Source organism: Telmatherina bonti, assembly GCF_933228915.1.
Source record: "Telmatherina bonti genome assembly, chromosome: 10".
Taxonomy (NCBI): domain Eukaryota; kingdom Metazoa; phylum Chordata; class Actinopteri; order Atheriniformes; family Telmatherinidae; genus Telmatherina; species Telmatherina bonti.
Genome location: NC_136628.1, coordinates 24,364,681 through 24,376,733, shown reverse-complemented (window position 1 = coordinate 24,376,733; position 12,053 = coordinate 24,364,681). Strand labels below are relative to the sequence as shown.

The window sequence follows — 12,053 nt, the reverse complement described above, 5'->3', positions numbered from 1 at the left end:
TCTGCAGATTGCAGCAGTTTGAGCTAAACCCACCTCTGTCTGCTAACTAAAGACGGGACGTGGGCGGGTGGGGTCATCATTGGTGCATGCACTGATCAGTATGGGGCTGGGGGTGGTGTTTGATAGAACTGGTTTAACTGTATACCTTCAACGTTGTGTGGAAATTATTTGTATTTCCCCCACTCTGGCCCCTTGCATGAGTATCCTTAAAGCTGAATCATATGACTCTGGTCCTGAGAAATGGAGGGGGTCTGACCTTGAATTAAGTGTCTGGGGCAGGGACACACACAAGCTGGAGAAAAAAGAAGAGTTTAGTCCAGATATAGAAAACCAAACATGCAGCAAATCTGCCTCGGGATATGTACAACCACATGCCAGTTTTACTGCTAAATATGAAACCTTTCCAATTAGTAAACTATAAGAAAAAGATCTAAATCAGTTGCTCCTCCTGTAGCTTCCTAATTGCTGTCCAGCTTACCTAAATCAGTTCCTGCAATTACATCAACATTGATGACAGACCCATTAAGAAGTCACATACTGACTGGCTTAATCAGATTAATTAGCAGTGAGTTATGGCGTGTTGTGTGTTATGAGACTGCACTGTTAATGTCATTGTAGTCTGTGTTCACCATGTGGCAGATCTGAAACATGCTCGTCATTTTTAAGCATCATCATTATCCTGCTATGTCATCTTAGTCCCACAAAACCAACACAAGTTGTACTGGAGCAACAAAGTTTAGTAGCTGCAGTCTACACCCACTGTCACCCAGTGGGTTATTCTCCGGTCAGTGTGACCCACTTTATATATATTTATATCCCCAACACCAATTTTTTAGTTGTCTCTCAAGGACAACTATGCTATTTCTGTTTTGGATCTTGCTCATCCCCTGCCTCTCATGTCCCGTTTCTTAGCTCTGTCTCTCTAAACTAGTTGCTGGAGGTCACCCTGCTGTTCCAGTTTAAAATTATATAATTATTAGACAGAATGAAACCAGGACAGCGAGGAGCTGTGGTGCCACTCTTGTGCAACGTGACTCTCTGAGCTCATCGGATGTGGACCATCTTGGGTCTGGGCAAGAAGGGAATGGGAGTTTGATGAGTTATGAAACTCAATTTCCCGGGGTGCAAATCAGAAGAGAAGTTGTCTTTATTGTGAGTTAACTAAAGGAAACCATGTGATGAAATAATAGTTTCATGCATGTTACTTAAAAATTTGCATTGTGAAGAGTAGCCAGAAAAAAATACATTCACTTTAATAAGCCAATTCAAGACAGATGCAGCCGTTTAGTCAAGTTATGGTGATTAAAAGTTCATTTGTCTTGAAACAGTCTGATGAAAATCTGGATAATGCCATGAAAATAATTACTTATTGTGATAACTGAGTGAAATTCTAATTATAAAGAGTGGAAATGAATAAGTTTACTATCTTATAAAAAGAAAGGGAATCTGTGTTCTGATACTTCCTAAAACTGATCACTCACTCCACGTCTACAGACTACTAATGGTGAAAACTTTAAAGTACAGAGAGCATGTCCAATGGGCCACATATTTACCAGGAGCTCCCTCTAGTGGAGGATGTGACTCATTTTATCTCAACAAATTGTTAATTTTAAACATTCAAAAGGAGATAATGAAAACATAAAAAGAAATTAATTCGATGTCAAGTGTATAAATGAGACATTAAGAAAAAAAAAAAGGAAATCTTATATTTTGAGACACTTGCAAACTAATCAGTGTGACGGTCAATTCAAAGCTTTATAGGGGCTGATAATGGTTCTCCAAATTTTTCAAATCAAATCAAATTTTATTTATAAAGCACTTTTTCTACAATAAAATGCAACACAAAGTGCTTTACATTATATAAAAAGTAAACACAACAAAGAAAATTGATCAGCCCCGCCCTTCTCACATTTAGACGCATACAAACTCATACACACACCCAAACAACATCAATTTCAACAGTACTCTTGAACATTACGCATACACCTACCGAGTTATTTATTGCTGACCACAGATGAGCCTGGTAAGGAACACCATCGCAGGAGCCATCTGCACCAGGAGTCGATCAGACCACAGTATCAGGGGAACCATTACAGACCAAAGCTATTCAGGGAGCCCCTGGAGCCATGGCCATTATGACACCCGGTGCAGAGGGCACCCTCTGAGGAAACACCAGAAAATATCCTAAAATTGATAAAATACATGAAAAAAGAAATTGTAGTAATAATAAAACAAGAAATATTTCAATTAAAAAAAATACAATGAAGATTATAAAAGCAGATTAATTATAAAAAAAAAAAAAAAAAAAAAAAAAAAAATCCCTAAAAAGAATTGGGTACAAATAAATAAATTAAATGTCCAGACTAATATAGTAAATACTAATTAAAAGCCAAGTTAGAGGACCTTAGGGTCCTCTGGCGCTTAGAAAGTAAAAGTAGTTCAGAAAGATAAGAAAGCCCAAAACCGTTAAGACACGGGAAGCAAATGCATTGACCTTAAAACAGGTGTAACGTGGCCCCGCCCCCTGGTCTTCGTCAGGACACGTGCAGCAGAATTTTGTAATAATTGAAGAGCCGAAATATTCTTTTTAGGAAGACCAGAAAGCAGGACTTTACAGTAGTATATGCGACTAGTGATAAAAGCATGCATAAGCATCTCCGTGTTGCCCTGAGAGAGTATAGGGCGGACTCTGGCTATATTTTTAAGATGATAAAAAACAATTCTTGTTGTATTCTTAATATGTGGGAAAAAATAAGGTCAGAGTCAAAAAATAAGGTCAGAGTCAAAAAAGAGCATCATCTTGATGGATTAAGTCAAATTTGATCATCTGCATGGTGGTTTGGTGGTTAGCACCTCAGCCTCACAGCAAGAAGATGGTTCAAGCCTCAGCTGAGAGGAGGTTTGAACAGTGGCCTTTCTGTTTTCATGTTCGCATGTTAGTTCTTTCCGGGTACTCTGGCTTTCTCCCACCATCCATAGATATGCATGATATGTTAATTGATCACTCTTAATTCTCCTTAGAAGTGAGTGTGAGCGTAAATGGTTGTTTGTCTTTCTGTGTTGGCCCTGTGTTTGACTGCCACACAGGCTACAGCCCCCTTCTTTAAGTGGAATAGAAAATGGATGAATGAAATTTGATTATGCAACAGTTAAAACATTAGTAAATGTAAACTTAGAATTTAGCAGATGGTTATGTTAAATAACAGCTTTTAAACCTATTTAACTTCTTCCATCCTGGAAAGGGTTTTCTTCATGTTTTTTTCCACTGGAGGTTCGCTTTTCCACAAAATGAACAAGATAATATAGGAAAACTCAATGGTAAACTAACTGACTGTGTCTTTGATGATCACACAACAGCAATGACAAAACACTTTCATCATATCACGTTCTGATTTAAGGTGTCTATTGGAAAGATGGAACATGTAGCTAGATCTCCCAAGTATCAGCTTTTCTGAAACTAAATACTTAATTTTAACATTAATAACTCAGAACCCTCCCATATAAGATGACGTGAATGGAATCATTTTCTGTGGAATCTCTTATCAGACCTATCATTCAGACTCCTTAGCTTTTAGTAAAATATCACTAAGCTTTTATTGTCCTGTCTGTATATGGCGTACTTCAAAAGAACACTTAGTTCTCAAACAGCATGACAAACAACCAAAGCTGGCAAAAGATGAAGAAAAAATAGTTTAATGATAAACGTTTTGTATATTAAGTTAATTAAAACAAGAGCATAGACGGATCTAATGGAGACACTATAAAAACCTTGCAATATATGGAGTTTATTTGCCTCTTAAGTATGTGTAAAAGGTAGCTATGAATTTTCTTGACATACTGTGATGACTCCAGGATAACTATGACAATGACTGTATGATAGAATTTAATCCATATAAATAATTTAAATACATCACTATTTTGTGTCTTCATATGTTTAAACACAGCTTCAAATCCAACAAACACAACTTTGTAAATTCTTTTGTATTTATTACTTAAATTCATCTCATCAAATCTTTGGTTTCCTAATTTGTAGCAATAATAACAATAGATAGTAAACTTTCTTGCTTCTCCACAAAAGGCTACATTTAGCAAATATTTCCACTGATTTAACGTCTTAGTGCATTTTTTTTACCTTGTCCACTAAGCTCACTTAGGTGCACGTGTCAAATAATATAACAAGCTCAGATTTCTCATATTTTACATTAACAAATAAACAAGGGCAACATAAAATCCACTCCACTGAACAAACTGTACAATTAAACAAATTAAAAAAAAAAAAAAAAGTTTGATTACTGTAGAAAATACACTTCAGGTGCTGCAGCGTTAAACATGACATAATATGGATCTAATGGGAATGTAAAGGGGGAACACTGAAGTGTGTAAAAGTTCTCATAGCCTTCCAATCATACACAAACAATGAATGGATTGAAGACATCAGTGAAAACATAGTGATAGGTTGCTTGAGACAAAAGATTCAAATATAGATCAATGTAACAGGGAGCGCATCGAATAAAATCACAATGTACAATTTAACCTTAGACTACAAAACAGTTTAAAAAACATTAATTACAAAATGTGTTTAATAACTAATGAACAAACATATTCCTTGTCCCTTTCAATTACTTTGTAAAAGTGAAATGACAAATGAAAGAGGAGATGACAATGACTGGACTGTTGTGGACTTCAAATATAAATGCAATGACATGGCTCCTGATGAGAACTACATTTTAGGTCCACTGCATATGCACACAACCACATATTTGGACTATTATTTAGAAGGGTGCGCACAGCATATTTGGGGCGTGTGTGCTTCATTGAAAGGGATGAACAGGGTGGCACCCGGACGTTACCGACTTCTGCGACGGACACATACGTTTGGCCTGCGTGTGGTCACGAAGCCATGCTTGCAAAAGCACTTGTATGACCCAGTGGTGTTGATGCAGCGAGCATTTTTGCAGGGGCTAACGTGGGCACCAGGTTCCGCACACTCATCAATGTCTGAAATAAATAAACAGACAGACTTATGAGAGAGTGTAAACTGCGAAACAACTTAAAACATCCTCCAACAGTACTGACATGGCATGAGTATTTGCACGTGCATGTACAGATGAAAAAAAAAAGGTTAGTTGTAGGTTCATACACACCTATACAACGTGTACGAGAGTGGTCTGGTCTAAAGCCTGGGTTACAGTCACACATGGTGCCCAGATAGGAACGAACACAGTGGCCATTTGCACAGCTGCATTCATCTGAATCTTCTTCTGAGCTGTCACCTTTTTATAAACATGCAGATGCAAAGAGAGATTGTGGGACAGAAAGATAGAAATAAAAGCTTGATCTAACATATCAACTGTGCAAGTGATACTCACACTGACCATGTAAATTGACAAAAATAGTTTGCTCTCACCTGGGTTGTAGTTGGCAAAGGCTGCCAGGAAATCCTGCTCCCCATCAGACTCAGTGTCAAGATGCATCTCACACAGGCGATTGAACATCTCTGAATAACAGACATGAACTTTCTATTAAAAAGAAAAAGGGTGGGCAGCAGGCAAAAATATGGTCTACATTAATCTACAGTCAGCTTACCTGAGTCTCTTGGCGGACAGGTGTTACATTCGGGCCCCCAGCCGCTACCATAGTGACAGCAGCACTCTGAATAGGTTACCACCAGGTCCTTCACAGGCTCACTGCAAATAAGACCCTCATCAACCTGAACGAAACACACATCCTTGTGGGCTGCAGTGCGATCTAGGTCAGAATAACAGAAGAAAACCAGGCATGAGATTTTAATTATTGTGTTAGCAATTCCTCTCATTTTCTGTCTGTAGTAAATGAAGAGTGAGTAAAGTTCAACACACCACCATATTGGTTAGTTCCTGTAGGGACGAACTGTTTTAGGAGATAATATAGCAAATTAACCACACCCATCCCAGAGGATACATTCAGAGCTTATAAAAATATCTGGGTCTTTAGACTGAAAGTCAGCACTCCAGCTGGCGTGTTGATCTGTATTCACTGGATCATTGCTAACTGGGTAAGAAATCCATTTTACTTCCTGTTTGATAAACATGTCACCATATGGCTCAACAGTACTCCAAAGAAATTTAGTTATGTGATGCAAGTCCAAAAATAAAAGCCCAACGTCTAATAGAATACAGTTTTTCCTGTTATTGGACGCCACCTTAAAATGTCATTGTGGAGCCATATGGTGTCTTGGCAGTCTGAGATGTTTTACTCCTTCAAGAACTGTCCCAAAAAAGGGTATGAGCTCAATTAAAAATTCTCAACGGGCAAATACTGGTCTGATATGGCTGCATATCCTTTTAGGGTAGATTCTGGCAGCTGATCGTCTAAGAGGGATTGGAGAAATGACAGCACCATCACCAACCCCACCAGAAATTGGACCCAAGCCCTTTGTGCTGCACAAATGATGGAACCTATGTAATCCTCCAGGATAGAACACTCTGGGAGGAGGGCCTCTGGCTGCCTGGTGGGTTGAAAGAACTCCTATATATGCTATTTGACATAAGGACCTTTTCTTGCATTTGTGTCTTGTTACAACTTCTGACTAGCAGTTCAAGTTGTCCCCAATCAGGGGTCAAATTTACAGCCTGCAGATGCATAGGTGCTATAGCTGTGCTAGAGAACTTAATGATGAGACATATTTGTCAGAACTATTGGCAGGAAGGGAAATGGAAGCATACAACAGGCCCTGGGGCCATTGGACTGCTACAGAATGGAGCCATATATGTGGAATCATTAACCCTGCTGGACAGCAAAAATTGTTCATCACCCAACTGTGAATCGATGAAGACCATAAGAATACCTGGGTCTACCTAAGATAATCTGGGAGCTGGTCCATGCAGTTCACAGGACCCCAATGACGGCCGAGTCAAAAGGCACAAAGCCCATACACGCACCTGCAGTTGTTCTACACCCACTTTACCATGGTTTCTCTTAGAACATGCTTCCTGTCTGGTACAGGCTAAACATCCTTCTCTGTCATTGGTTCACCATCAGACTGCTAGCATGCCTGCCCTGTCACAAGGTGACCTGAAGAAGACACTCATGTCACCCTCAACTGACATGGGTCACTATGGAGACTCTGACTCAACCATAAAATGGAAACCTCAGGTAAAAGGTGTCCTCAGGCTTATTTCAAATAGCATTATAAACACCTGTTGCAGGGTCAGTTTCTCTCTAATTTTACACCAGCGAGTACCCCTCACACTCACATGCTGGTTTATTAAGGACATTCCTTAACATTCTACACCAGCTACATTTGATAGCACAGGAAAAGAGGCACCAAGCAGCAGCCACATCACTACAAAAATAAATAAACTAAATCCACTCTTTCTCTTTACGAGAAAGTATTTCTTAGTGGAAATAGTGAAATTAACTACATGAATGCCATTGTATTGGGGGTGGTTTATTCACTTTACCATTTCCTAAAAAAAAAAAAAAACTCAGAAAGGATGACCCATATGGCAGTGTGTTGCATAATACAAAATAAAATACTATTTGACAATGAGAACTTTGTCCACTCTGAATTGCGGTGATGCGGGTGTCCTGTTTGGGCCTGGTTAGTTATAGTTAGCACAGGGTAGCTTATCATTACAAATGGACTAATGATATTTTTTAAATTATACCAGTGTTTTTTATTACAAAATCTAAAGACATCTGTTTCTGAACAGAATCACACACACAAAAAAACAAGAATCATGCCGCAAGACAATGACCAAATCAATGCAGCACAAAGGTTTGACAACAGATAATAAATGAAAAATATTTTAACCAGTCATGAAAATGGGACATCGCATGAATAAATGAAAGACTTATTGTTGACTAATGGGTTTTCACCTTCACTTTTAGGACTTATGAGTATCTAATAATTTATAAAACCAAAACTTTTAAACACAAATTCAATACACTAAAATGTAGCACACACAGTATTTGTCAGAGATTAAAATGATCAGTTCATAGTGTTTCATCATATATATTAAAAGGTATATGAGCATGCATCAGTAAATTGATTATCTACATCTATCTTGTCTTTTCTTATTTACATGTGTAACAGGTGGGATCAAAACAGACTGAAAGCCTGTTCAAACATTTACAATATCAACTGTAGTCCAAAACTAAAGCACGTCATTTCATAAGGGCTAACTGTATAACTCAGGGATGTCCAGTTCTGGTCCTTGAGGACCACTCTCTTGCAAATTTTAGATTTTTCTGATCTAACACACCTGATTCAAATGAAATAATCTCCTCAACAGCATGCTGTCTAGTTCAAGCCTAAGTCAGGCCTGGAGTTAGACATCCCTATTACTTACTGTGAGATCTAGTAAAATCTTGCAAATGTAACATGCAACAAAAGTATAACAACTAAACTGAGCCAACAGGCACTGCTTGTATGAATATATCTTAAAGATGTGGGATTTACACTAAATAGAGCTTTATGCTAAGACTATCCAGACAGTGTGCTTTCATTTAAGTCAGAAAAGATGCTGGACATTAATCCCATTATGTGGTGTGGTTTACACTATTGTCCCAACTCTATTAAAGAACTGACAGCATCGGTTCTTGGTGAATGATAGTGGCTTGCTCGCTCTTGACTGTTGGGTGGAAACAAAATAAAATAAATCAATAAAGCATTCCAGATTTTCATGCATTTTAATTTACGGTCATGTTGACATTCATTAACTCTTTCATGCATAGTGGCTATATAGAGGACACCTATTAACAAGCCTTTTTCTTGCATATTCATGAATGAGGATGCTATTTTTGTAAATAAACCACTTCAGTGGATGTTAGTGAGTAATCCAATACATTTCCACTCACTTGAAAATAAATATGTGATATAATTTAACATAATGTAATTACGCAAGTTTGCTTTTGCTATAAATAGAAATAGAAAATGATACAACTATATTTTATACCACATTTACATAATATAATTATGATTATATATTATTTTATAAAAAAAAATTACAGAATACATTAAAATAAATAATATTATAAATTCTAAATATCACGAATAAACAAAAATAATACCATTGCATATGTCTGTAGAGGTAAAATAATGTATTTTTAAAAATATGTTTTTCATGAATTCATGCATGAAAGGGTTAAAAAATCATTTATTTCTTATAAGGTCTTAAAACTTCATGCCATTGGTTTGCTAATAAAGGGGGTTCTACAAACGACTGAATTATTGGATGTGTTTAGCTTTTCACAAATACCCCTTATTAAAACACAGACAAAGGAGACATAATTTTTTTCTAAAAATTACACATGCAGGCTAAATTATTTTTTTTCCACACTAAAGATGCTCAAATGTTCTGAAACAAGAAAAGATGGTAACTGTCCAATTACCTCTATAAAGTGGGTAAAAGGGGAAATATTTCCTCACAAAGCCAATAGAAGGCCAGACGGGACACAAAGTGGGAGGAATTATAAAGAGCAACATTAGTGGCAGATGTGGAGGGAAGCCAAGACTCATTCTGAGCAGCCAGGCTCAGGCAAACTGATTTTACCCACCGTCATAGACGCACTGTTTCAGCGCTGCACTGAAGGTGAGGGGAGGGTCGCAAAAACAGTGAAAGGAGCCGGGCGTGTTCTCACACCTCCCGTTCTTACAGTACGAGGGGTCCTGGCACTCATTCACATCTGCAAAGGGCACCACAGACACTGATTACAGTATGAACATCTGCTTGGGGCCAGCTATTGTGTTGCATCATGAAATTCAGAACAGTTCAGTCCTGCAGTAAATCTTCCATTTGGGATGTTTCCCATTTAGTTTTTAGTTTAAATGTTCTTGATAAACTGTTGAGTGAGGTGTCTTTGCCTTATTCAGTTCACCTCTTTGTCTGTCGGGACGATGCTGGATTGAATGAAAAGAACTTGGACACAGTCCCACAGCAAACAGAACATTTCAAACTCTGAACTACAACATTTATTGAAGTGATATTATGCTTACTAAATGTACTGCTATAATAATGCCCACTGGATAATGTTATGTCTGCCTCCTTAAATAATGACAATAAATATTTCAACCAAATAATCAATCAATGTTAGGTGCAAAGTTATGACACAATTTGGTCAAGCACAATGCTGCATCTCCTTTAAAGTAACCACAAAGTGTTCCAGCTGCCAGCATCTGCATTGTTTGGAAAGCAGATTGGTTGAAAGGGTACTGCTTCATAAGCCAGTGTGTCTATTACAAGATGTACTATGTGGAGGGAGCTTCTGTTGCTTCACTTCTGTTCTGTTTTGCTCTTTAAGCTTGGATTAAACCAGGTGTAGTTAGACTGAAACATAAAGAATCAGGGCCTTCTAAATATTCATGTGGAAAAACTAAGAATAGATGTCACTGAGGTTTCTCAGCTGTTCTATAAACCCTGCTTTTCTACTTCCAGACCATTACAAGACAAGCTCCACCCACATTTATTTACAATGAAAATTTTAAAACAACTTAGTACACTCAACGCTTTCCTAAACTCACAGGCTCATGCAAAGAGCACAAGTCCACATGGATGTTCGTCACTATCCATCCACTCATCCACTGTTATGTCATGTGTTCATGTCAGTATTTGGATGTCTCCAATGCTAGCTGCAAATGATTTGTTTTAAAGCCAAAATTTTAGTCCCAAGCCAAGGATTTTAAACATAAATTAGACTAAAGATAAAGATTACACAGAACTTGGGTCTTTAGTCAAAACAGTTACAGTGTCTGTTTTACTTCTGCCAGTGATTCAAACCAGAGGTCAACGACATGATTCCGAATAACATGACAAAAATAGGAAAACTTGTAACAGTTTGGCAGAAATTCAAGCAGATCTTACAGCAAATAATTACAAAGCTAACCAGTGACAGGAGTTATGTAATAAATAAATTGAATATAAATTAAGGTTTACATCACATGTAAAACATTTGTTCATTAACTGCCTATAACTTGATTAAAAAAATATAGTTTCCCAGTTGTGCAAAGGCACAAGATTCTTTGTGTGGTTCATCTCAGACAGTTTGATAAAATTATGTTGGGACTATTTTTTAGCTGCATTGCCTGAACTTAGTGCTTTATGGATTATTGGTACTTTCAGGATGAGACTTGTTGCACTAAGAGTGTTCAGTTGACTGAGGCACTCATGTCTCATGTTTAGCTTTCCCTGACAGTCTTCTTACAATCAAAGACTTATTTTCTTTTATTTAAAAAAATAATCTGTTTACCTTCAACAAACTCACGACCTGTTGAGTGGGTCGGAGAGGAATAGTACTTGCTGTGGTGATTAAGCAAGATTCAGGACGTAGAGCGAGAGAGCCAAGATAAAAACACTCAAACCTTCACGCAACATGGTGGGAAGTTGCCACATTTATCTACTTTATCTGTGTATGTAGTGAGAAGAGGCTAAAGCCATAAATAATGTCTTCATCATCCTGTTAAACAATTTCATTCAAACATTCACACACTGGTCACTTTTCCATTCCTCCCTCTTCAGTCATGCACGGATATTAAGTGCAGTATGGTAATCGTCTTTTGACAGTTGTGGTTTTTCTGATGACATTTCAAGTTGACACAATAATTCATGTTAAAGTATCCAGTCAGCATATAAACATGGTAGTCTGACTGAAATTCTATGAGACTGAAGCTTTCAAAGCCAGAATAACACACTTTCATAATGCAGATTAGTTAACACCAACTCAGCCAAATTCCCAGTAAGTATTCACATATTTCTCTGCTACTGTATCAGACAAATGAAAAAAAGCCCAATAAGTGTCCAAGTCCATTCATAATAAAGCAACAGCATTTTTTCATTTTGCTCTAATAAATCCTGATTTTTCTATTCATAGTTATGTGAAAAAAAACCTCACAATTCAGGAAACCTGAAGACGTCTTTGCAATAAATTTGAGTTCTACTTACATGTACCATGATATGTAAAGATTAACAGAGAAAATAAGCAACAGTAAAATACCTCAGTGTACTTTGAAAATAATTAAGACCCCCTCCTTCCAACACCACCCCCCTTCCTGAGGTCTCTATAGATTAAACTAA

General features: G+C 37.4%; 1 protein-coding gene across 6 annotated transcripts in view; it reads right to left on the bottom strand.

The window, feature by feature from the left end:
- Positions 1-3,677: 3,677 nt before the first annotated feature.
- Positions 3,678-12,053, bottom strand: part of ltbp3 (latent transforming growth factor beta binding protein 3) — a 35,517-nt gene continuing 27,141 nt past the window's right edge. For 5 of the 6 annotated variants that reach the window (XM_079248183.1, XM_079248184.1, XM_079248186.1 and 2 more), the window contains 5 exons: positions 9,541-9,669; positions 5,587-5,748; positions 5,408-5,497; positions 5,145-5,273; positions 3,678-4,998 (listed from right to left, as the gene is read on the bottom strand). In XM_079248183.1, the coding sequence (XP_079104309.1) occupies positions 4,847-4,998; positions 5,145-5,273; positions 5,408-5,497; positions 5,587-5,748; positions 9,541-9,669 (662 nt within the window). In that variant the 3' untranslated portion in view covers positions 3,678-4,846. The remainder of the gene's footprint in view (positions 4,999-5,144; positions 5,274-5,407; positions 5,498-5,586; positions 5,749-9,540; positions 9,670-12,053) is intronic. The other variant, XM_079248187.1, reaches the window with a different exon arrangement.